Genomic DNA, 21,279 nt, shown 5'->3' with positions numbered 1-21,279 from the left:
AAAATGAGGCTACAATTTGCACAAGCTTACAAAATTTGAAAGTTGAAGACTGGAAAATTGTTGCCTGGTCTGATAAGTCTCAATTTCTGTTGAGACATTCAGATGGTAGAGTCAGAATTTGGCGTAAACAGAATGAGAACATGGATCCGTCATGCCTTGTTACCACTGGGCAGGCTGGTGGTGGTGGGGGTGTAATGGTGTGGGGGATCCCTTTCACCTTCAGAACTGCCTTAATTCATTGTCATTGATTCAACAAGGTGCTGGAAGCATTCTTTAGAAATGTTGGCCCATATTGATAGGATAGGGTCAAACACGGTATTAGTATGGTGTTCCTAATAATCCTTTAGTTGAGTGTAGTCATAGTATACTATGTCGAAAAAAGTCATTGTATAGTATGTTGAAAAATGTCAAAAAAACTGACATGGTCCTGTAGCTTAGTCAGTAGGGACTTAGCTTGGGAACTGCAGGGTTGCTGGTTTAAGTCTCCAGACTAGACATATGATAGTATGTAGAAATGAGTTGAAATTTTTTTATAGCATGTCATAGTATGGTATGTTAAAAAAAATCAAAACAGAGACCTGTAGCTCATTCAGTAGGGACTTGGCTTGGGAACCGGAGGGTTCATGCCCCCAGAAGGACCAAGTCGAATAAATGTCATAGTATGTTGAAAGACTTGAAAAATCATAGTATAGTATGTCGAAAAAAGTCATAGTATAGTATGTCGAAAAAAGTCATAGTATAGTATGTTGAATAAATATATAGTATAGTATGTTAAAAAAGTCATTGATTCAACAAGGTGCTGGAAGCATTCTTTAGAAATGTTGGCCCATATTGATAGGATAGGGTCAAACACGGTATTAGTATGGTGTTGCTAGGTGAGTGTAGTTATAGTATACTATGTCGAAAAAAGTCATTGTATAGTATGTCATAAAAAGTTGACAAAAAATCATAGTATAGTATGTCAAAAAAAGTCATTGTATAGTATGTCATAAAAAGTTGACAAAAAATCATAGTATAGTATGTCAAAAAAAGTTGACAAAACGTCATAGAATAGTTTGTCAAAAAATTCATAGTATATTATGTCGAAAAAGGTCAAAAAAGTCATAGTATAGTATGTTGAAAAAGAGTCATTGTATTGTATGTCGAAAAAGTTATAGTATGGTATGTCGAAAAAGGTAAAAAAAGTCATATTATAGTATGTTGAAAAATGTTGACAACAAGTCATAGTACAGTATGTCGAAAAAAAGTCATAAAAAGTCATAGTATAGTATGTCGAAAAAAATTGAAAAAGAGACTTAGTACTGTAGCTCAGTCAGTAGGGACTTAGCTTGGGAACCGGAGGTTTACTGGTTCACAGACAGGCCAAGTTGAAGAATTGTCATAGTATGTTGAAAGAGTCAGTATAAACAGTCTGTATAGTATGTCAAAAAAGGTCATAGTATGGTATGTTGAAAAAAGTCATTGTAGAGTATGTTGAAAAAAGTCATAGTATAGTTTGTCGAAAAACTCATAGAATATTATATCAAAAAAGTCTTTGTATAGTTTGTTGGAAAAAATGATAAAAGAAGTCATAGTATTGTATGTCAAAAAAAGTCACAGTATAGTGTGTTGAAAAGACATAGACATAGTACTGTAGCTCAGTCAGTAGGGATTTATCTTGGGGACCGGAGAGTCGCTGGTTCAAGTTCAAGTCCAAGTCCATGTCGAAAAAGAGTCATACTATAGTATGTTGAAAAAAGTCAGTATAGAATGTTGAAAAAAAGTCATAGTACTTACTTGAAAAAAAGTATAATCAGTATGTATAGTATGTTGAAAAAAGTCACAGTATAGTATAGACATACTATACTATGAATTTTTTCAACGTACTATAGTACGTTGAAAAAATTCATAGTATAGTATGTCATACAAAGTCATAGTATAGTATGTCGACAAAAGTCATGGTATAGTACATTAAAAAAAGCCATAGTATTGTACGTCAAAAAATGTCGACAAAAGTCATATAGTTAGTATGTCATAAAAAGTCAAAATAATCATAGCATAGTATGTCAAAAAAAGTCATAGTATTGAATGTCGAAAAAAAGTTACAGTATAGCATGTCAAAAAAGTCATAATATAGTTTCTTGAAAAAAGTCATGAAAAAGTCATAGAATAGTATATCAAAAAAAGTCTTATTATAGTTTGTCGGGAAAAGTGATAAAAAAAGTCATAGTATAGTATGTCGAAAAAAATGTGACTAAAAAGTCCTGTTAGCTCAGTCAGTATAGATTTGGCTAGGGAACCGGAGTGTTGCTGGTTCAGGTCCCTGGACAGACCAAGACCAATAAATGTCATAGTATGTTGAAAAAGTCATATGAAATAAAATATTCCAAAAGAAAATGGTTGCTCTGTGGCATTCCTTCTTTGTTAGTAAAAGTCATAAAAAAGTCATACTGTAGTATAGTATGTCCAAAAAATAGATAAAAAGTTATAGTATAGTAAGTAAAAAAAAGACCTAGTATAGTATGTCGAGAAAGACAAAAAAGTCACAGTATGTCAAAAAAATGTTTAACAAATCATAGTATAGTATGTCGAAAAGAGTGAAAAAAAGTCATGGTATAGTATGTCAAAAAAAGTGATAAAAAAGTCATAGAATAATATATCGAAAAAAAGTCATAGTATATTAAGTCAAATACATGTCAGAGTATGTTGAAAGACTTGAAAAGTCATAGTATAGTATGTCGAAAAAAGTAACAGTGTAGTATGTCGAATAAATACATAGTATAATATGTTAAAAAAGTCATTGTATACAATGTCGAAAAAAGTCATAGTACTTACTTGAATAAAGTCAGTATAATCAGTATGAATAGTATGTTGAAAAAAGTTATTGTATGGTATGTTGAAAAAAAGTAATAGTACTTAAAAAAAGTCAGTATGATCAGTATGTATAGAATGTTTAAAAAAATTGAATTATACTACGTTGAAAAACGTTATAGTACAGTATGTCGAAAAAAGTCATAGTATAGTATGTCGAAAAAGGTCAAAAAAGTCATAGTGTAGTATGTTGAAAAATATTGACAAAAAGTCATAGTACAGTATGTCAAAAAAAGTCAACAAAAATTCATAGTATAGTATGTCATAAAAAGTCATAGTATAGGATGTCAAAAAAGTCGAAAAAAGTCATAGTATAGTGTGTTGAAAAGACCTAGATATAGTACTGTAGCTCAGTCAGTAGGGATTTATCTTGGGGACCGGAGAGTTCCAAGTCCATGTCGAAAAAGTCATAGTTTAGTATGTTGAAAAAAGTCAACAAAATGCCATAGTATAGTATGTCGAAAAAAAAGTCATAGTATAGTATGTCAAAAAAACTCATAGAATATTATATCAAAAAAGACATAGTACTGTAGCTCAGTCAGTAGGGATTTATCTTGGGGACCGGAGAGTACCTGGTTCAAGTTCAAGTCCAAGTCCATGTGGAAAAAGAGTCATACTATAGTATATTGAAAAAATTCATAGTATAGTATGTCGACAAAAGCCATAGTATTGTACGTCAAAAAATGTCGACAAAAGTCATAGTATAGTATGTCATAAAAAGTCAAAATAATCATAGTATAGCATGTTGAATAAAGTCATAGTACTTATTTGAAAAAAGTCAGCATAATCAGCATGTATGTCGAAAAACATAGTACGTTGAAAAAAGTCACAGTATAGTATGTAGAAAAAGTCGTAAACAAATTTGTAGTATAGTATCATAAAAAGTCAGAGTATGTCGGTATAAAAAAGTCATAGTATATCGAAAAAAGTCATAGTACTTACTTGAAAAAAGTCAGTATAATCAGTATGTATAGTTTGTTGAAAAAAGTCATAGCATAGTATGTCAAAAAAAGGTCATAGAATATGTTGAAAATAGTCACGAGTATAGTATGTTGAAAAAAAGTTAATAGTACAGTATATTGAAAAAATGTTGAGATGATGACGTGTTATTGGCTACTTGATTAATTCAGCAGACATAACATGTTTAGAGCTAAAACTCCATATATTTATAATTTATTACATTTTTCTCATACACCTTCAACTTTATGGGAAAGTTTACAGGGAACAGGATTTATTATACAAAAAGGTAAACGTTCACAAGAACTTACCCACGCCCCAAAATAAATTCTCTACTGTTGTCACATAGTGACACCCATTGTAATGAATTTCTTTTCCACGTAGTTCCATGTATTTAAAAACAACAACTGATAAGCCCCCTGAATGGCATTCCTTCTAGACTGACAAAACAAGTCAATATCTTCAGTTCCCAACTATACATACAGTACACAATCTTGCTCATGCTTTATCACATTGTTTGGTGGTACAAGATCAAATGTATAAGCGCTGCATTCATGCCACAGCAAAGTGACCCAAGGCCGACTTAGACATTTTGGTATTAGAGTTCACACTTGCTGTTCTAGGAAAGTGTGGGAGTGCATAAAACAGTGAAGCCTGAAGCACATTTAGTGAAGTATGCGTTGTTATCTGCTATTAGGCCTTTCTTTCCCAAAGCCAACCATGTGCCAAGCTGCAGGTTCTTTTAACTGACGGTCAAATAAATGAAAGAAAACCAGAGCGAAGCGGCAGCTGATTTGGAGTCAGTTTTACATTTCTCAGGTGATGGTCTCTGTTCAGCCCTCGAGGAACTTCACCCAGAGCAGAGAAACAAAAACAGCCAAGATGGATGTTTGCTGGTCGTCATGGCGACAGCAGGTGTGGCCTGTCAGTGAGCCTGGGATACGACGGTCTGGCAGCGCGGGCACAGGCAGTCTGCAGAATCTGCAGTGTAGCGGCGGCAGCGCGGGCACCGGGCCGCAGAGGTGGGAACCGCTGCTATGCTGTAGGCACTGTCCTCGCGGATAACACCACCTGACAGGACAGATACATACACACACATACTGGGCATTTGGGAAGTCATCGCTGAGTCACTTTTTGTCCACTATAGTATAGACCATCGTGTGTTGAGCAGAAACGTTTGCTCTATCTCTGACATAATTATACTGAGCCGGGCTGTTGCTTTACTGCTATAGTGGGCACAGGCACAGGGCCCTGACACTGGCAACGTTCTTAGTGACACCTGTGTTTGACAGAAGGAAATGTCTGCTGGGAGAAAGGACATTACGCAAACTCTACTGCACCGTTACATCACTATCTTAAGTGTCAACACTCCTCACCCTCCAGGTTGATCAGGAAGGTGCCGTGGCTCAGCAGGGCGTCTGGGGGCAGGTCACGGGGTAGCTCGCTGGTCAGGCTGACCCGCGCTACCATCATCAGCTCAGCCAGCTGGGAGGAGGTGGAGGTGGCTTCATCTTGTAGAGACTGGGAGGGAAGTTCAGGAGGGTATGAGTTTGTATTTAGGCAGTCCCTTTGAAACATGGGTGTAGCATATTTTATATATTTGTACTTATCTATTTATTATATATTGATAGTAATGTAAACGTGTTACATCACCAGGGCAAAATATGTTACGCCTCTTAAACCATGCTACAGTAAATGCCAGATCATTTATCAATGTAGTGTTATGTAGGCAAACAACCCATTGCAGACCCATTTAGTTGGCACGTTGGCCTGGAGGTGCATGCTCTAAAGGCCCGATACCGCCTGCCAGATGGAAGCAGGGAGAAGAGATGGTTTGAGGGGTGTGTCTAATGTTATGTATAATACATCATATATAATATATATTATTATGTGTGCATGATTCTAGCACTCTGCAACTGATGAGGTATAATGTTTGGAAGTCATCAAGCTTTGCCATAACTATTTCTATATTTATAAAAAAAAACTAATAATAATAAAAAAAATAGATTTTGACAAGTCAACAGTCATTTCAAGGCACGGTGGATTGCCTTAGCATTTGTACATATGAATATATACAACTATAAGGTCATTTTCAGTGTCTTTTGTTGACTTGTATTTACGTAAACCATGTATAGCAATGTTTTCTCTAGGTTTGTGGAAGACTTAGGTGCAAGTATTTCGCAGAGGGTTAAGGGGTCCTCACTAAAGAAAATATTAACTTTTTCAATAAAGAAATTTCACATCATTTTGGACTATTATTACCATATCTGTGTCTAAAACGTTGGAAAAGCTAGAGCAGAAAATGAATAAATAACTCAAAAAGCTTAAAGCTAAACTTACTAAAGAAGTCGACTGGGGACAAACTACAATCATTAGAGCTGAGAAAAGTCATTTAACTTTAGTTAGTTTTGATGCTCACATGGATTTTACATTCATTCCATTTAGGTGGTGGCTTGGGTGCTCCGCCTAAGCCTTAATGGTAGGGAAAACCCTGTATAGTGATTTGCCAACACCATTTGATTTACCTCCATGAGCTCGAACAGCAAGCCGGGTTCAATGGCAATAGTGAGGTCGTACTGAGCGGCATTTTTGCCTGGAATGGACGACAGGAAGGAGTCCCTGATGGCAGAGGCTCCTTCAACTGCTTCCTCCAATCCTGGACGCCGCCACACTGAGCTGCTTTTGATCCAGCCACTTTTAAACAATGTCTCTTCTTCTGCAGAAACAATTACAGTTTATGAATACATAGCAAGCAAACACATACTGTATATATAACCATATATATATTTTTTTTTTTTTTGACTGTGTGGTTGAAAACCCATGCAGTTATATGGAGTTAAAGTCGCAATAGCTTCACAACACAAACCAACAGACACATACCGTCATGCCCTGGTGCGTGTAGATAGACCTCTTCGGCTAGATGTGGCAGGATGGGAGCTATTGATCTGGTTACTCCATCCAGAATTTCCTCTAAAACGGTCTGACATGATCTTCTGCCTAGAGAGTCCTCCGGATCACAGTACAGTCTGATTGAAAGAGGCAGACATAAGGATATAGATGGAGGGTGGGACAAAGAAGGACAAAGAGATTAAGGAAGTTAAGGAAAAGTGAAGCCATTGGATAGAATACCAGCGCGGCTAAGCCAAATGTGGTTGATTTGTTGTAGCAAGCCTTTACCTGTCTTTGATGATGCTGAAATAAAAGCTGGAGAGGTCTCTGGTGATGAAGGCTTGGAGGACACGGATGGCCCTGCCGGCATCAAACTCACTGTAGGCGTCCGTCACCTGCAGACACACACAGACACACACAGACACACACACACACACACACACACACACACACACACACACACACACACACACACACACACACACACACACACACACACACACACACACACACACACACACACACTTCAGTGGCTTTCATACAGGCACCCTCGTTTCAGTCAGCAGCTGGTGCTGCTTGGACTGAGATGAACAAGTTCTACACCGAAACACACCTTGATGCTGTACTCGCGGAGCAGGTGCAACATGTACTGATCAATGTAATGCATCTCTTTGGGGTCCACCGCCTGCACACGTGGGTCGAAACCGTGCAGGTTGCCGAGCAGGAACTTCAGAGTGTTCCTTAACTGGGAGAGACGTAAGAACAGAGTGTGAACGCAGTGAGTATCATTTGTAGAAAATAACCATGTCACTTGTACCATGTCCTTACTGCAGTGGTACCTTGCTGATGCTGTCTCTGGCTGAGTTGAGTGCAGTGGGTCCGATCTGAACCTCAGAGAAGACGTTTGACTCAGCCACCCACCAACGTAGCACATCTGCCCCGTAGGCTGGCATAGTGGGGTCCTGAAAAGGACGGGACATGTGAAAAAAAAGTTCGTAGGAGAAACAAAACGTGCTTAGTATTTAATTGAGGTTAGGATGGTCAGTATTCAAAATTGCGTCTGAGTTTGAGTCTTTAAACAAAGTTAGTTATGCCTTACTAAGGGTCCTTTCAGACCGGAAAAAAAGCTATCCGACGATTCACCGCAGGGTTCATCATCTCTCCCCTGACCTTACCTTCCCTCCATTAATGACTGTGTCAGGATCCACAACGTTTCCTAGAGACTTGGACATCTTCTCTCCTTTCTCACTGACCGCAAAGCCATGGACCACCAGAGACCTACACACACAAACACACTTCAATGTCTTATATCAGCAAAATTCAAATATTGCAAGAGAGACTAGTGTGACTGAAGTTTTTCAATAATAAAAAAAATGATTTTGGCCCAAAAAAAAATGTTTTAGTTGATATTTGTATCTGTTGGAGTATGTCAAAAAAAGTCATAAAAAAGTCAAAGTGCAGTAAGTCAAATAAGTCTGGAAGAACATGCAAACTCCACACAAAAAGGTCCAGCCCAGACTGGGGCTCAAACCAAGTGCAGTCTGCAGTGCTAGCAGTGTTAGTTGGAGCAGTGCTAACCACTGAACCACCATGCCACCAAATGTTTCTGGACATCCAGCAATTCATATTTGTTATATAGTTTACTAGTTTGTTAACTGAGATCATCGGAGGAAAGTGAAATGTACAACCCTAACCCTGAGCCACCAAATAAAGTATGTTGAAAACAGCCATTAAAAAGTAATATTATAGTATGTCGAAAAGAGTGATAAAAAGTCATAGTATAGTACGTCGAAAAAAAGTCACAGTATAATATATTAAAAAAAAAAATCATGGTATAGTTTGTCAAAAAAAGTCATAGTAAAGTTTGTTGAAAAAAGTGATAAAAACGTCATAGTATAGTATGTCAAAAAAGCCATTAAAAAGTCATAATACGGGGGCGGCCTCTAGCTCACCCAGTGAGAGCTTCAACCCATGTTGGCTGAGACCTGCAGTGGCGTGGGTTCAAATCCAACCTGCTGCCCTTTGCAGCGTGTCATCCGCTATCTCTCTCCCCCTTTCATGTCTATCCACTTTCCAATAAAAGGGAAAAGCCCCCAAAAAATTATCAAAAAAAAAAGTCATAGTATGTCATATAAAGTATGGCATATCCTAAAAAGTCAAAGTATAGCATGTCAAAAAAAGTCATAGTTTGGTACGTATGTCAAAAAAGACAAAGATGGTATGATGAAAAAAGTAATTGTATAGTTTGTCGAAAAAAAGTAATGAAAAAGTCATAGTATAGTATGTCAAAAAGAGTCATAGTATGGTAGGTCGAAAAAAAGTCATAGTATAGTATGTCGAAAAAAGTGATAAAAAAGTCATAGTATAGTACAACGAAGTGCTGCTGAATCAGCATTCACACAATAATGGGAAATGTAGGATCAAGTGTTGGAGTTTGACCCACACTAAAGACCAAAAGTCAGAATATCTCTGTTGCTTCAATTTCAACCATTCTTTTTTCATCGGTCTCTTGTGAGTTTTTTTGTTTTGTTCTCAATCGACTTACCTGGATAAATAAAGGTTAAATAAAAAAAATAATAAAAGTTGATAGGTCACTCACTTGTAAGGTGCTTTGTTCTTGACGGCTACGCTGGTGAGCAGCGAGGACTGAAACCAGCCTCCAATCTGGTCCTTCCCTTCCACATAAGCATCTGCCCTGGAGTCTGACTCTGGAGGAGAGCAAGATGCAGAAAAATGAGAAGGAAAGTTAGTGCATGTGAAGACTGTTCCAGAGGAGAGAAGTGTCTAGAGAAACCAGCCAGTGTTAGTGAGTAGACTCAATAAACATGCCTTGTCCAAATAGCCTGTTTTATCTATGTTTTAACGCCAGATGGTTACAGATAGACAGCTATCTGAAAGGTGTTGCAGCCATGACATCACAGGCACAAAGAACGTTCAGCCTCATCTATCTCTATCCTGAACCAATCCACAGACAAAACAAATGGTCAAGAAATGCAGAGTTTGGGCCATTCCTGGAAACAGAAACAAACTGCCACAGAGAGAAAGAGAGGAGGAGGATAAAAGTGAGGTGTTGGCGTTCATTCTGTCTGAGTTCCTCGTAGTCTCCTACTTCCACGTTCGGTATATAAATACTCCTCACAGCATTTATTTTTTTTAAAAAGATGATTTTTTGGGGCATTTTAGGCCTTTTAATTCCACAGGACAGATAAAGACAGGAAAGGGGAGAGAGAGGGGGGGAATGACATGCAGCAAAGGGCCGCAGGTTGGAGGTGAACCAGCGGCCGCTGCGTTGAGGAGTAAACCTCAATATATGCGCGCCTGCTCTACCAACTGAGCTAACCCAGCCATGTCCTCAAAGCATTTTTAAATGCAGTATGATGAGTATTATCAATTCACTGAACTGGACTGAATGTCTATTTTTCAGTATTTAGACACTGGAGAGGTGCTGTGTTGTTCAGTGGTAGAGTGAAGATGAGAGATACTCATCTGGCAAAACAGATGTCTTAACTAACATAGGCATTAGAGAACGTTTACAAGCAGACTGAGACAAGAGGATTAAAAATGTCTGAGAAACACAGACAGAGAGAGCCAAAGGCATTGGAAGACAGAGGCAGCTGTGTTGGCCGGTAGGCAGATGATCAAATAACCTGTGACCCGAGGTTTGCGAAGAGGAGCAGGGAGCCAGCTGAGACGGGACTCAGGCTCCTCAGGGTCTCTGTCCATCTCCTCTGGAAACGACAACACAACCAAAACTGCGACATTGAACAGGTCCACCTCAGCAAGTCATTTCATCTTGTGTTCTGATTCCCAAGTAAACAAATGACATCTTCACCTAAATCATTTTCATCGGCCAGTCATGGGACCGGCCAACCTTAACACTAAAGCTGTGTATTGGCAAGAATCTGGCGATACGATATGTATCACGATACATAGGTCACGATTCAATATATTGCAATATATTTCAATACTGTGCGTAAGGCGATATATTGGGATTGTTTTAAAGTATAATTTCAGAAAAACTAATATTTAAAAAAAGACATGACGTTCATGAAAGTCAAAGAAGTTTACATTAGGTAAACAATTCAGTACATAGAAAATCAAACTGCCAGTTTGGGATTGTGGTTCACAGGTTCTAAGTGAGCTAATATTTATATGCTAAAGTAGGCCAAAGTTCAGCCATAGCTACGTCGTTAGCTTCTAGCAAAAAGTTAGGCTCGGTTAGGCACTGCTAGGCACTGTTAGGCAAGGACACTAGTGGTGCGTCTCACCATAGCCATCTAGCAGTAGGGGGTTTAAACACAACATAAACGTGAAACATTGTCTTACATGAATATTTTTGAAACATCGATATTTCGAGGAAAACTATGTATTTGTGATTTTGGGGTGAACTGTCCCTACAAATGTGGTTATCTCTGGCAGTGTATCCGCAATATAAATGTTTTCACTGATTGTATTGTCTGATGGTCTACTAATGTTGCGTTGCAGACACCTAGCACGGTGAGCCTAGTAATAGTATGCTGAGGCGGCACGGTCTTCTAATCCAGGTGTGTGGTCAGCAAACTACTGCTTTTGCTTACAATAAACTTTGCAAAGCAACTTAATTAGTAGACTGTGTAAGGCAAGTGTAAGTAGCTTTCTCTACAATAAAACTAATGAAGAGAGAGGTGATTAAAGGCATCTTGAAAGCTGGCAGTCATTGAACTGAGCTGGAGAATTAACTGCTGCTATTCTGAGAGCAACCTTGATGAGTGTCATTAGAGAGAAAGAAGAGTGAAGGAGCAACATCATCACATCAATATAAAAATATTTTTTAGTTTTTGTAGATTATCAAGACTGGATGAGAAAGCATCCGTTTTATAGAAGTAATCAGCAGTTAAAGCCTTTTGCAGCTATGGACATCAGTTTTCAGCAATCACACATACAGTACAGGCCAAATTTTGGACACACCTTCTTATTCAAATGCGTTTCCTTTTTATTTTCATGACAATTTACATTGTAGATTCTCACTGAAGGCATCAAAACTATGAATGAAACACATAGGGAATTATGTACTTAACAAAAAATTCCACTAATTAACCCTGACAAAGCACACCTGTGAAGTGAAAACCATTTCAGGTGACTACCTCATGAAGCCCATTGAGAGAACACCAAGGGTTTGCAGAGTTATCAAAAAAAGCAAAGGGTGGCTACTTTGAAGAATCTAAAATATAAGACATGTTTTCAGTTATTTCACACTTTTTTGTTAAGTACATAATTCCACATGTGTTCATTCATAGTTTTGATGCCTTCAGTCAGAATCTACAATGTTAATAGTCATGAAAATAAAGAAACACATTGAATGAGAAGGTGTGTCCAAACTTTTGGCCTGTACTGTATATCAGAAACTACCATTATTAATAAAAGGAAGTAATAGTGTATTAGTGTTCAGCTGAATTTACAGTCTTTCACAGATGCTGATTCCCACAAAATCAACTAAATCTATTTGTACTTAGTATGATGTGCATAACAGGACAGACTAATGTCATTTCAGATGTACCTTCCAGTACAGCAGCCCATGAAGCTCCGCTATCAAACCAGATGTCGAGGACGTCTTCTCCCCGAACGTAGTCAGTCACTGGACCTGCTTTACTCTAGATAGAGACACACACAAAGAAACGGTAATGGATGAATGACTGTAGTTGGCCAACAGAAAACTGATGACAACTGATGACAATATTAATAATCACATTTAACGCTACAGTGATTACTTTTTAAGTGAGGGCAGAAGAACTCAAACTCCTGACAAAAAGATCCGTCTTTAGCTGGAAGTTGTTCCACTACTGTATGTCCACCGGCTATTTGCTATACTTTTGTCTGCCTGCTGGGAAAGTAGTGTACAGTGGCTTTATCAGAGGTGTTAACCAAAAGAATAGCTTACAGGAGACTTAAAATGCCACAGTTCTGCAGAGTTGGGAGATAATTGTTTGACTTGTTATTGGATAATAAAACTATTGCTTTTAACATTTACACAGCTTTTTTTAAAGTGAGAATGATGCAACACGTTTTATATTACTTTGTGGTAATGTCTGAAGTTCTACCATGGACTACAGAGTCCACATTTTTTGTGGAAACAAATGCCTTGGTTACCTTGTTTAAAGCATTCTAGCGTGGTATAGTAAGCCTGCAGGAAGACTCAGCTCGATTTGTGCCAGTTCTCATTAATAATCAACGAGCTAAGCTGCTTGACTCTGATTGGCTAACAGCTAGCCAATGAGAGCCTAGCTATCGGCATCCTTTACCCAGCACAACTGGGCGAGCTCATGAATAGTAATGAGCTCAGGCAATATGATGTCAGACTGACCAGTTTTTGTAATTGGCCTGATTTCTCCGCTTATTTCTTTTCAGTGGCTAGAGCTGACAAAGGAGCTAGCAGTTCATTTTCACATTCACAACATAACACAAACACATATGGACCTAACATATTCAAAAAAAAATGCAAGTAAAAACGGTTTTGTGTGGCAGGGCACCTTTAAAGATGAACAGTAGAGAGGTAGCTAAGAATACAAATCTTCATTAATGCCAAACTGCTCTCAGTAATTAGTGTCTGCTCCTGCCAAAAAGCATTCAGAATTATAATATGCATCATATTAGAGAAGGATTACCCCTTACTAGGGTTGGGCGGTAATACGGTATACTGCGGGGTCTTAAAAATAGCAACGGTATCAGTTTCAATACCGTTATTAAAAAAAAAATGCAATGCACTTAAATAGGAGACAAGGATTAAATATTAAATATAATTTAAGTAATTATGTGTGGTTGTCATCACGTGACAGTGTGGAGGAGAAAGTAGGTTTTTGTAAGTTGTTGTTATGTTATTATCGTTTCAGTATTAGTGTTTGGTATTCCTTACCATGGCTAACATCATCTGATATATCACTAAGGCTGGTTCAAACCCACAATTCGTTCCTAACTTAATCTCACCCTCACATGCACACTAACACACATACAGTACACGGACCTTCTTGAGCACAGCTTCTGGCAGCAAAGTCTCAACAGGAAGCTCCCACCAACAGTCACTACCCTTTTCTTTGAAGAGCGTTGCTATATGGGACACTGTGTGTCTGCAGAGACAGGAGTAATAAATAACAATAAACTTTATTTATACAGCATTTTTCAAAAGTACTTTACATGGTTGAACCGGGAACAAAAACATGTCATGACTGCAAGAAAACAAAATCAACAATACAAAAAATAAAATGAAAATACTTAAAAGTAAAATAATGGCAGAAATGGGGGCATGTGGTATGTGTGTGTATCCAAGCATGTGTACGATGCAGTTTGTCTACATATGTGGTGTGCATCAGCTTACTTGTTGATGAGAGCCTCTCCAGTCTCTCTGTGGTAGAAGACTGGGATTGGGACGCCCCAGCTTCGCTGTCTAGAGATGCACCAGTATGTCCGTCTGTCCAGCATGGTCAACAGGCTGCCCTTCGCTGACTCGGGCAGAACACGCACCTTCTGCAGTGCCTCCTGGACAAACACACACACAGTGGGGGTTTCGAAACATAAACCACATCCCTTCCTAGAACCACCTTATGTGCACCAGAAACTGATTATATGTTTCCCTCGGCAAACAAAATAGGAGCTTAACAAAAACTATTCTGACCATAACATGTCTTCCAGCTTTACCTTGGCCTTGTCTTTAAGCGACGCCGTGTTGATGAACCACTGTTTGCTGGGCCTGATGACGACAGGCTGCTTCGTCCTCCAGTCATACGGGTAGCTGTGGACACACTGCTCCTCCTTCACTAGAGCCCCACACTCCTTCAGCATGGAGATCACTAACAAAAAAACATAGAGAAAGATATGAAAAACAACACGTGCACTCACACATCCACATGGGCTAAGTAAGTATCTTATTGTGTCATATATTATGCTGTACCTTTGTCAGTGCCTTCTCTCATAACAGACAGATTCTGTAGCTCAGGGCCGGCCAGTTCAGTGAACTTGCCGTCCTCATCCACCATACACTCCTTTGGAAGAAGAAAAACATGCAAACAGTTACACCACTACACAAAGCATGTTTAACCGCATCATGTCAGCCATGTCTCACTTTTTTCCTTGCTAAATGACTGAAACAATTAATCAACTATCACAGATGTCATTGTTTTGCATGGTGCAAAAAACACTTTGCTCATTTCAGGAAAGGTTGATATTTTGGAAAAATAAAAAAAGAAGAAAAAAAAAGGAACGTACCACAGACAGTTTAAACTGTGAAGCCACGCTGTAATCCTCCATGCCATGAGCTGGCGCTGTGTGGACCAATCCTGTTCCTTTTGCCATAGTCACATGATTGGCCGGCAATAGCAGCACTTCTTTGTCAGGAATTGTGGGATGTTTGCAGCTCCCACCCTCAAGTTGGGAGCCTTGGTACAGAAGGACAGGGGACATGAGCATGGTTACGTTTGTAACTGACAAGACACCTCTGTGTGTGTGTGTGTGTGTGTGTGTGTGTGTGTGTGTGTGTGTGTGTGTGTGTGTGTGTGTGTGTGAGACCTGTAAAGGTGGCTACACTATCCAGCTCTGTGCCCAGCAGCGCTGCCACGCTGGCTGTGCGCTCAGTGGCCACCAACAGCAGCTGAGAGTTATCTGCCCTCTTCAGCACAGAGTACCTGCAAACAGAAAACAAGGCACAATTGCCTTTACCACATTTGGTACCACATCACATTCGTGGCCTTGACCAACTGCCACTTTGCTCGTTTGAAAGCCATGATGTCTCTCTCTCATGGGTGGGCCAAAATCTCTGGGCGGGCAAAGCAGAGAAAGGGGAGGTAACCTTGCTCCTTATAACCTCATAAGGAGAAGATTCCAGATCGGCCCATCTTAGCTTTCATTTTCTCAAAGGCAGAGCAGGATACCCAGGGCTCGGTTTACACCTATCGCCATTTCTAGCCACTGGGGGACCATAGGCAGGCTGGGGGAACGCATATTAAGGTTAAAAAAATGAACATTTTTCATAAAGTGACATTTTTATACCATGGGACCTTTAAATATCAACCCTATCTGCCTCAGAAACCTAGTATTGGTCAGACTCTATAGAGCAATCAGGCAAATTACAAAACACAAAACAAGAAGAGTGTGCTGTTGCCCACTTAGCTCCTAGTAATCCTCAGGTACAGCCTAGATTAATGAGAGCTGAGCCATGTCTGCAGAGACACTTACTGGGCTTTGGGCATGTAGCAGACAGCCTGGTTGGCAGGAATGGTCCAGGGCTGGGTGGTCCACACCAACACAGAGACACCTTCCAAACCTGCTGAGGTACACAAACCGTACACCCATACACTGTTAATAGATTTCACACCTGGTCAGAAGTACAATATTTTCTAAATAGAATTATCGCCTAACAGTTGTATGCCTCTGCCCAATTAGTCAAGTTGCAGTTTACATCCATGTCTGTCCAGACTCATAGTATATGTAGTCAAAGACTTTGTAAAACATTTGAAGAAATTCCCTCCTGGGGGTTCCTGAGACATCATGTATACAAGAATGGAACGGACATCAGTCTGTACGTCCGCAAAAACGTAATGCCTCCGGCCACAGCCGGCACAGAGGTGTTTAAAACCTGTATGTGTGTGTGTGCGCGTTTGTATTACCTTCTGAGGCTATCCCCGGTGGCAGTGTGCTCAGGGGGAATGTGGCATAGATGGCTCTGCTCACATGCTCAGGGTTGTACTCCAACTCTGCCTCAGCTAAGGCCGTTCTATAGAGGCACAGAGACAGGAATAAAGCACACAACAGGAGCAAAAGCAGTTAACATATGTTGATCTAGAATATAATAGATTAACATATTGATGCATCTATGCAGCAACCTCTGCATAAGCATACTAACGCAGTACCTTGATGAAGGAGACCAGAAGACTGGCTTGTAGTCCTGGTAGATGAACCCCTGAAGAACCAAAAGAAAAAAATATATTAAAAATATGAAAGTGTCTGGAGAAAAATCAATAATATCCAAATCCCATTCCTGTGCTACTGTAAGTTCCTGTTGCTTTTACATTGTTGCAATAACAACTAATGTTACTATTGCCAACAACGGTTTGCTGAACAGCACATCATTGCCCACCTTGCTGTGCATCTCTTGAAAGACTCTCAGCTGAGCAGCCTCGTAGGCTCCATCATACGTGTAGTAACACTGGTCCCAGTCAGCCATCAACCCCCAGCGCTGGAAAGCAGCCTTCTGACGAGCTATGGCCCCCTCTGCAAACTCCCGCGCTGAATGGAATAAATGCATTACAGCAGGTGCAAATCTAATAACGGACATGTTCATCCAGTTTCTGTCCATCGTTACCTTTCTGTCTTATCTGCAGGGGGCCGAGGTCGCTCGGCCCCATCTCCCCCAGAGCCTTCAGCTCGATGGGCAGACCATGGCAGTCCCATCCTGGGATGTAGTGGACCTGCCGCCCCCTCAGCATCTCAAAACGGTTACGGATATCTTTCAGGATCTGGACCAAACAACAGTGAACTGAATGTTCATTTTGGCAGTGTTTGAGCGGTCATTGCCATCAGAAAGCTTAGAACTTTACAGCAGCGACTAAATAAATACTAACTAAATAACTAATAACTAAACTAAATAGTTACTGCAGGTGTCGACGGCATCCAAATATTAAGTCAGAATTATTTTTCTTTATAATGCACCATAAAGCGAAAAAAGAAATTACTGAAACACAACAAGCACACTGTTAACTAATCACCTTATTGAGTGCATGTCCTACATGAGGGTCTCCATTGGCATACGGGGGGCCATCATGTAGGCAGAACTCCTTCTTGGCCTTCCTCTCTCTTTGCCAGGAGTACAAATCTGCGAATCCACACTCCTTCAAAAGTAGAAAGTATTTATGTTTTTCATGTGACAAAAACAAAACTTTTGAAATTATTCAAATGGAGCTACCTGTAACAGTGCTTAAACATCAAGATAATGTACATAGCTAGATTTGAGTTGTGCAAATCTAAGTATGTATACACAGGCAGCTAGAGGGTAATAAGTCACTTATTATGCATCACCAAACCAAAGTCAATATTTAAGCCGTGATCTGTCAGTCGGGACATTATTTTCAGTGTGCATAACCTAGAACGGAGCCGGTCTGTTGAGGGGAAAGGAGGAAATAACTGCCTTTCAAAACACCTGAAGCATGCCGAACTAAGGAATGAACCCTAAAGAAATGTACCGTTAGAAGATGATAAAGGTCCCATGGCATGAAAATTTCACTTTGAGTTTTTTTTTACATTAATATGCATTCCCCCTGCCTGCCTATTGTCCCCCCAGTGGCTAGAAATGGCGATAGGTGTAAACCGAGCCCTGGGTATCCTGCTCTGCCTTTGAGAAAATGAAAGCTCAGATGGGCCGATCTGGAATCTTCTCATTATGAGGTCATAAGGAGCAAGATTACCTCCCCTTTCTCTGCTTTGTCTGCCCAGAGAATTTGGCCCACCCATGAGAGAGAGAGAGACATCATGGCTTTCAAACAAGCAAAGTGGCAGTTGGTCAAGGCTACCCCCCCTTCCTCTCCTCCTCAATAGCTACAGACACAGAAATGGCACATACTAAGGAAAGCTCATTGTGGCACTGGCTCTAGTGGCTGTAATTCTGCACCAAGGCTGAATTTGGGGAAAGAGACTTCCAGTCCACTAAGGTCTATATAAAAGAGACTTCAGATACAGTATTACACCACTAAGGTCTATATAAAAGAGACTTCAATGAGACTTCAGATACAGTACTAAGGTCTATATAAAGAGACTTCATTGTGGGGACCACTGGGTCTATAGTGGAGACTTCAGATACATTCTTAGGGGACCACTAAGGTCTATATAAAAGAGACTTCAGATACAGTGTTAGGGGGGAAAGGTCTATATAAAAGAGTTCAGATACAGTATTAGGGACCACTAAGGTCTATATAAAAGAGACTTCAGATAAAAGAGACCACTAAGGTCTATCAGATACAGTACTAAGGTTAGGGGACCACTAAGGTCTATATAAAAGAGACTTCAGATACAGTGTTAGGGGACCACTAAGGTCTATATAAAAGAGACTTCAGATACAGTATTAGGGGACCACTAAGGTCTTATAAAAAGGACCAGATACAGGGGGACCACTAAATATAAAAAGAGACTTCAGATACAGTATTAGGGGACCACATATAAAAGAGATTTCAGATACAGTATTAGGGGACCACTAAGGTCTATATAAAAGAGACTTCAGATACAGTATTTGGGGACCACTAAGGTCTATATAAAAGCATCCAAATAGAACCATGTCATGGGACCTTTAAGTAATGTGTTACAATGTGTACAGCTGTCAACGAGCAGGGGGAAATTTATGTTTTTTGTTTTTTTTGTAGAGGGTCGGCCTCTATCGTTCGTCGTACCTTCTGTATCTGGAGTTCTCGGTCCAGCAGCTTCTGTCCAGTCAGTTTCATTGGGAACTCAGTCCGGGGAAGGAGCACTGTGTCTCGATACAATCCCTGAGCAGGGACAGCCTCTGCGGGCAGCTGAGCGCTGCCTTCCCCTGAACTCACACCGCGGCTGGAGCTAAAGGAGAGAGCACGGTGGAGGAGGCCGCCTCCCCGGTGTGACCTCCGTCCCCATCTCGCTAGCGTCTGGCTTACTGCCGAGACCCGGCACAGCAGCATGGAGAAGCGAAGAAGCTCTGTGGCCAAGCAAAACCACAAATAAAAAGGAAAACTGTTTGGTTGTTTCTGAGTTGTGACAGTATGCAGTGTCGTGTTGTTATATTCCGCCCTTCGTGCAATGCTGTTTCTTCCGGAAGAAATTGAAGAGGGGACAACTACGGAAGCCCATTTGGACGAAAATGGCAAATCAAATTTTGGTCGAATCATGGGTCGAATTCATCACAGTGGTGCAAGCATAAGCTGTTATATGGGTGCAAGCGATTATTGCATACACCAGAAGACGCTATTTACCATCTATCTTCGAGGGGAAGCAAAATGGAATAGTTAGGCCTGTTTGAGTTGTTTTACTTTGAAGGTTTTACTGGAAATACACGTATATCATTGTTTCAATCTTGACCTCTTGACAGTGCTGGAGAATCTTAGTGCCCTTTATTTAGAAATAAAAATAAAAGGCACTAGAAAACCTGAGCTTTGACTGCCGTCTAGTGGTCAAAGTGAGGAACTTTTTTTTTTTTTTTTTTTTGGATGCTGTATTGTGTGAATGATCTATTATTATTGTGTTTTTACGTATTTGATCATGTGTTTTTATGTACTTTGATCATGTTGCTTTGCATGACTAGACTATGCACGGTGTCCAAGACAAATTTCCCAGTGATGGGACTAATAAAGTATAAAGTAAAGTAAAAGTAGAACTACAACTCCACAGTCTCGTAGGAAAAATACATTAGCACTGATTACTACTATTGCAGGTACTGGTATTATTACTGGTTATTAATAATAATTAACAAATATAAAATATATAATAGAATAAAATATAATGAAATGGATTTGACTTCTGTGATGTGTGACTTTTAGTGAATTAGTTTTTACTGCCCCCCACTGATGGTTATTTAACTCAACAGTCTTCAACGAGAAAATTACCAATATTATAATAAATATTAACACTGATTCTTATTAAAACAATAACAATAATTCATATTGCTATTATTGGTCATGTTAATTCTTATGGATGGTAGGCTATCCGCTCTAAGCACACGTACAACTAAACACTGAATATTAGCAACTCAGGGGCTGTTTTATTTTTAAGTTGTTGGCAAAATTGTGCGCATGTAAATATAATAAATCTTTACAGTTAATAAATCTTAGTGCTGGAGTTGACTTCTGTCTTGTGTTCTTAGAATAATGAGTGTTTGCTGCCCTTCAGTGGTTACAGTGGGGCACTCCATATTCTTCAGTGGGAGTCATACTGCTATTAATGTAAATTGTTAGAATTTTTCTATCAATATTTCTATTGGTTGTCATGTTACTACTTATGTTGATATTATCTCCATATATAATATACACTCATGGGTGAACAGAATATTAGAAACAGGCTTGTTTGGTTATTTTATTTTGAAGGTCTAACCGGAATTTTGCTTAAGCCGTGTCCGTCTTGACACTAGTAGGTTTGACTTCTGTCTCGTGTGTTTAGAATAATGTTTTCAGTAGGCTACCATCCAGTGGCCACAATGACTACAAATTAGCAAAAATCATACGTACAGGCCACAGAATATTTCATAGAAACACTTTCATTGTTAAATAAATAAATAAATAAATAAATAAATAGCCTATACTGTGATTGTGCAGCTAATGTTGTGCTGTGTTTCGGTTAACTGTTTTAACCTTAACTCACCAGTTTTGACAGTCTGCTGACAAACAGGAGCCTTTTTAAATATGAAAATGTTATCAAATGAATAGACTATTATCAATGTTAGCGCGAAAGTTGACGATTCATACAAACGTCAACTTTACAGAGACTTGTAACTTGACGTTGATAACTTATTAACTGCACTTTGCAAATTAGAGTCGTTCACGTGCGCTTAACTTACTAATAGTAGACTATATTTCCGACAGCATCTGAATTCAGCACGACTGCTAC

General features: G+C 39.5%; 1 protein-coding gene across 6 annotated transcripts; it reads right to left on the bottom strand.

The window, feature by feature from the left end:
• Nucleotides 1-3,986: 3,986 nt before the first annotated feature.
• iars2 (isoleucyl-tRNA synthetase 2, mitochondrial) lies at nucleotides 3,987-21,253 on the bottom strand. Of its 6 annotated transcripts, none has more exons than XM_028565720.1 (25): nucleotides 21,230-21,253; nucleotides 19,098-19,378; nucleotides 17,427-17,549; nucleotides 17,024-17,177; nucleotides 16,799-16,947; nucleotides 16,572-16,621; nucleotides 16,329-16,435; nucleotides 15,898-15,988; nucleotides 15,232-15,347; nucleotides 14,932-15,101; nucleotides 14,618-14,708; nucleotides 14,365-14,516; nucleotides 14,045-14,205; nucleotides 13,694-13,796; nucleotides 12,233-12,326; nucleotides 10,344-10,424; nucleotides 9,296-9,404; nucleotides 7,872-7,974; nucleotides 7,536-7,658; nucleotides 7,310-7,441; nucleotides 6,985-7,091; nucleotides 6,688-6,833; nucleotides 6,333-6,523; nucleotides 5,184-5,328; nucleotides 3,987-4,878 (listed from the first exon to the last, which is right to left on the bottom strand). In XM_028565720.1, the coding sequence occupies exons 2-25, from the start codon at nucleotides 19,359-19,361 to the stop codon at nucleotides 4,733-4,735; spliced, it is 3,108 nt and encodes a 1,035-aa protein (XP_028421521.1). In that variant the 5' UTR covers nucleotides 19,362-19,378; nucleotides 21,230-21,253; the 3' UTR covers nucleotides 3,987-4,732. The 6 variants fall into 6 exon arrangements, with proteins under 6 accessions (XP_028421521.1, XP_028421520.1, XP_028421517.1 ...); XM_028565719.1 differs by lacking the exon at nucleotides 21,230-21,253 and adding an exon at nucleotides 21,034-21,219; XM_028565716.1 differs by lacking the exon at nucleotides 21,230-21,253 and having other exon boundaries at nucleotides 19,098-19,764.
• Between the last annotated feature and the right edge of the window lie 26 nt (nucleotides 21,254-21,279).

Source organism: Perca flavescens, chromosome 20 (genome assembly GCF_004354835.1).
Source record: "Perca flavescens isolate YP-PL-M2 chromosome 20, PFLA_1.0, whole genome shotgun sequence".
Classification (NCBI taxonomy): Eukaryota; Metazoa; Chordata; class Actinopteri; order Perciformes; family Percidae; genus Perca; species Perca flavescens.
Note: the sequence above shows the minus strand (reverse complement) of the source record. Positions and strands in the feature narration are given on the sequence as shown.